Source organism: Chaetura pelagica, unplaced genomic scaffold, assembly GCF_000747805.2.
Source record: "Chaetura pelagica isolate M959 unplaced genomic scaffold, ChaPel_1.0 scaffold436, whole genome shotgun sequence".
In the NCBI taxonomy this organism is placed as follows: domain Eukaryota; kingdom Metazoa; phylum Chordata; class Aves; order Apodiformes; family Apodidae; genus Chaetura; species Chaetura pelagica.
The window spans coordinates 3,291,517-3,295,915 of NW_009953651.1; the positions used below are offsets into that span (position 1 = coordinate 3,291,517).

Below are 4,399 nucleotides of genomic sequence, written 5' to 3' on the forward strand. Positions count from 1 at the left end.
CTGAGGCTTCACGGTCCCTTCCCAAATTGGAAGGGCCAGCCCGGTCCTGCGTGACCCTGCGTGTGGGCCGTGCCCAGACCAACCCTCCCGTGTGCTGCCCCACAGCTGCCCGTCGTGTCGGTGGTGAGAGATGCCGAGTCCCAGCTCCTGCCCGATGTGGGGGCCGTGGTGACATGCAAGGTAGGGCCCTGCGATGGCAGACCTCAGCACTTCCACCAGGCTGGTATTTCCTCTTCTGCATGTACGGGGTGGGCTGAGGAGACCCCGGGCTAGTTAGTACACTCCATACAGCTTCCAGCAGGGCAGAGGCAGCCCAGTGGCTCCCTGGGGTCCCTCACCCACGGAGAAGCCAGATATTGGCACGGCAGTCACCTGCCTGTCAGCTCTCCCTACCCGGAGGCTTAGGTAGGCTGAGGGGAAATTTTTCTTTGCTCTGCCTTCCACAGCTCTTTCTGGTCCCCCTGTGTGGAGGGCAGTGCCTGTAACAGCTTGGAGGAAGGGTGGCCTGGAGCAGGGATTAGTTTCCTCATGGTCCTGATGGTGGGAGAGAGACTGGGGTCACCGCAGGTCTCGGCCTTATTCCTGTGTCTTGAGTTGCACAAGGATCATGTTGCTCACTGCCAGCTGTCCCACAGCTTTGGTCACAGGGAGGGGGCCAAATGAGATAGAAAAACCCTGTCCTGCCTGCACTCTGCCCTTTCCCTGCCTGACTCCTCTTTTCCTTGGACAGGTTTGCAGCATCAACTCCCGCTTTGCCAAGGTGCACATCCTGTATGTTGGCTCCACGCCGCTGAAGTCCGCATTTCGGGGGACGATAAGGTAGGGAGAGAGTTGTGTTCTTCATGGGGTAGGGTGCCAAGCACCCCATCATCAGGGGGAGAGGAAGCTTCTTCTGGGCAGCGTTGCCAGCTGCCCTGCCAGGAGCACTGGGCAGGTGTCCAGCGTGTCCTGGCCAGCACCCAGGGAGGCTGAGGCAGCTCCTGCTGCAGGACAGAGGGTCATCTTTGCTTACTGGTGCTAAGATTCCTCATCTCCTTTTTCAGGAGAGAAGATATTCGAGCCACAGAGAAAGATAAGGTCAGTGAGGCTCTGCTGGTGACTCTGCTACCACAGCTGCCCCACTCCTTCCTTCTGCTGGTGGGGGGGCATTTATCTTGCTGCTGACCAGCACCCCAACATACTGTGTGGTTTTGCCGGCTCTCTCCTGTGCAGGTAGAAGTGTACAAGAGTTTCCGCCCTGGTGACATAGTCCTGGCCAAAGTCGTATCCTTTACCCACCTGACACAGCAGCTTTGCTCAGTCCACTCAGGGAGGCCTTTCCCTTAACCTCCACCTGACCAGATCTCGCTGGGGGATGCGCAGTCCAACTACCTGCTGAGCACAGCAGAGAACGAGCTGGGCGTAGTGGTGGCACGCAGCGAGGCAGGTAGGGACAGGCTCTGTCAGGCCTTCCTCATCGCTGCTGGAGGGGCAGCTGTTCCTCCTCCCTTTCCACACGGAGGAACTATTTTGGGAAGAAGCCCTGACAGATGGTGTCCCTAGGAGTGCAGATGGTGCCCATCAGCTGGTGCGAGATGCAGTGCCCGCGGACACACACCAAGGACTTCCGAAAGGTGGCCCGTGTGCAGCCCCAGTTCCTGCAGACCTAGCACAGACCCTGCAGGGCTGGGAACTCAGGCCTCTTCTGCATCTTCAGGAGGCTGGAACAGCTGGATGGGCCCTTGCTCACAGGATGGGTTTTCTGGTTTTGGATATTAAATATTTTTTTGAGAGCTCTGTGATCTGCTCAGTTATGGGGAGGCCAGGGCTGCCTGCAGCCCACTGTTGAGAGGCCAGCTTCCCCAGCATGGCAACTGGGAGGAAGGATGTGTTCCCTGCCCATGGCTGGGGAGGGGAGCAACCCAGTGCCTCTGTGAGGCAAACAGCAGAGCTCTGGTTTGTAGCTGGGTGGTGCTGGCTCCAGATACCAACCCTCACCAGGGTGGTTTCCAGCAGAGAGCAGCTTGGTCTCCCTGCCCTGCTGATAACCAGTACAGGCTAAGGCTCAGCCCTGGGGCACCGCATCTCCTCCAGGCGTACATGTTGCCTGCCCCAGGACAAGGGTGTGTCTTAAAACCACGAGTAACAGGGCGTCACCCTCTCCGCAGGGATTGCAGAGCTGTGCTTTGCTCCCCAAGCCCAGAACTTTGGTGCTGCCTCACAGGCACACCGCAGGAACCTGCAAGAGGTGGCAGAGGAGAGTACCCACACCTCGTTATTGCGCATGACTCCTTTATTGAACTGGAACAAGACACAGCTGCTATGGTCAGACAGTTACACAGACCCCCTGCAAGCCCAGGCTCACGACGCTGGCAGAGGGGGAGGCCACAGTGACAGGGCCACTTGGGATGGGGCACAACAGCACCTGCTTCAGCAGCAGGACTGGGATGAGCTTCAGCTGGGGGAAGGGTGTGGTGGACATGGACTTCCAGACAACAGGCTCCCGCTCTCTCTCCCTCACCTTCTCCCAAGGCAATAAGTTAAAGCAGGAGCTGGCAGAGCCAAGTCCAGAGTCACAAGTACCACCCTTAGTACCACCAAAATACAACCCTTTCAGCATCTATGCACCACAGTCCTTGTGCCATGCACCCATATGGGGACAGGGTACTCATCTTGGTCACTGCCTGCACTGTGCTCACCCCACTGCTCCTGAGATGATTAAATCAAGCAACAAAACTACAGTAACCAGGTGACAAGAATTGCTGGGGAAGCAAAGCAGAGGAGGAGCCTGGCACAGTGAGGGATCATTCAGCACATCCCCCTGCAGACAGGGCCCCAGGGCTGGGATCTTGGTGTGGAAAGGTGTGCGAGTGCTGCCAGGGCTCCCTTCACACCAGACTGTGTGCACAGCCCCTCGTGCCCAGGCTGTCTGCAGAGGGGAGCCTGGTCCCAAGGGAATGGGCCTAATCCTGGAGAGCTGCTCCAGCTGCGCAGCTCCAGGTTCCTACAGCTGTGGGAGGTGTGCAACAGAGGGGTGGGGGACAGTGGGGGGCTCTACTACGTGCTAGCCTGTTGCCCACCCTCACTTCTTGACCTTGCCCTGAGCAGCGACAGCCTCCATGGCCTTGCGCACCGTCTCCTCATCGCCCAGGAACTGCATGGGCTTGACGGGCTTCAGGTTCTTGTCCAGCTCATACACAATAGGGATGCCGGTGGGCAGGTTCAGCTCCATGATGGCCTCTTCTGACATGCCTGCAGACACAGAAGCACCATTGCTTGTGGCCCCACGCACACATGGCCAGCTGGGGCAGTGGGGAGACCCCCACAAAACCCATGCTGGGCTGACATACCTTCCAGATGCTTGACAATCCCACGCAGGCTATTGCCATGGGCAGCAATAAGGACTCGTTTGCCTTCTTTGATCTGTGGGACGATTTCCTCATTCCAGAAAGGCAGGGCCCGGGCGATGGTGTCCTTCAGGCTCTCGCATGTCGGCAGCTGGTCCTCTGTCAGATCAGCATAGCGACGGTCCTGGGAGAGTGACCAGGCTCAGACTGCAGCCCAAGGCACTGCAGGGTGGTGGCAGCAGCAAGGCCTTCATTCCCCCAGCCCCCAAATTCTCTGCTTAGGGACCTGCTACACGTAGGCAAAGCTGGGCTTGGAAGCAAGGAAGTGCCTTTGAGCTCTGAGGCTGCGCTCAGTTATGGTCAAGGCTGTGAGCCCTTGCTGAGTAAAGGCCCACATTGCTTGCTCTGGGTGAAGAACCAGATCAAACATCCATGCACGGGTCATAGGACTAATGATTAACAGAGGTATCATTCCCCTCTGCTTTCAGTCTGTCCACGCAATGTCCAGGGGTTCAGCTCCCCCAGGGACCGAGTGGGAAAAACTCAGCCCAACACCAATGCATGGACAACAGCCCTGGCTGCTGCAACAGAGGCAGAGGAGACCTTGTGGGGGAAACCAGCCCAGGCTACAGGGACCCGAGGAGCCTCACAGCGAGGCAAACGAAGAGCAGCGTGTCTTACCTTGCTGATGGTGCTGTAGAAGGGGTGATCGGACTGCATGGGAGGCGGGGGGATGTCATACGAGCGCCTCCAGATCTTCACCTGTGCCTCGCCGTGCTTCGCCGCCGTCTCGGCCTTGTTCAGGCCGGTGAGAGCCCCGTAGTGCCTCTCGTTCAGGCGCCAGGTCCGGATCACGGGTAACCACATCTGGTCGATGGCATCCAGGACGGTCCAGAGGGTGCGGATGGCCCGCTTCTGCACCGACGTGAAGCAGATGTCGAACTCGAAGCCGGCGTCTGAAACAGACCAGGAAGCGGGGGGTGCGGGGGCACCGCGGAGGTGAGCGCCGGGCCTTACGCAACCGGCGAGAGGCCAAGGGCGGAGACCTCACCGCGCCGTTACCGGCCGCCTCC

At 58.9% G+C, this 4,399-nt stretch overlaps 2 protein-coding genes across 2 annotated transcripts in view; one reads left to right on the forward strand and one right to left on the reverse strand.

Moving 5' to 3' along the window:
• EXOSC1 (exosome component 1) overlaps positions 1-1,677 on the forward strand; it is a 3,715-nt gene extending 2,038 nt beyond the window's left edge. Inside the window, exons 2-7 of the mRNA XM_010000147.1 lie at positions 106-180; positions 731-819; positions 1,044-1,077; positions 1,213-1,263; positions 1,342-1,426; positions 1,543-1,677. Of these exons, the coding sequence (XP_009998449.1) occupies positions 106-180; positions 731-819; positions 1,044-1,077; positions 1,213-1,263; positions 1,342-1,426; positions 1,543-1,649 (441 nt within the window). The 3' untranslated portion in view covers positions 1,650-1,677. The remainder of the gene's footprint in view (positions 1-105; positions 181-730; positions 820-1,043; positions 1,078-1,212; positions 1,264-1,341; positions 1,427-1,542) is intronic.
• Positions 1,678-2,879: 1,202 nt separating this feature from the next.
• On the reverse strand, positions 2,880-4,286 carry PGAM1 (phosphoglycerate mutase 1 (brain); the record flags this gene model as incomplete). The annotated part of the gene is made up of 3 exons (XM_010000069.1): positions 2,880-3,231; positions 3,330-3,510; positions 4,008-4,286. Coding segments are annotated over 3 exons (630 nt in total), but the record flags the coding sequence as incomplete, so codon positions are not given.
• Between the last annotated feature and the right edge of the window lie 113 nt (positions 4,287-4,399).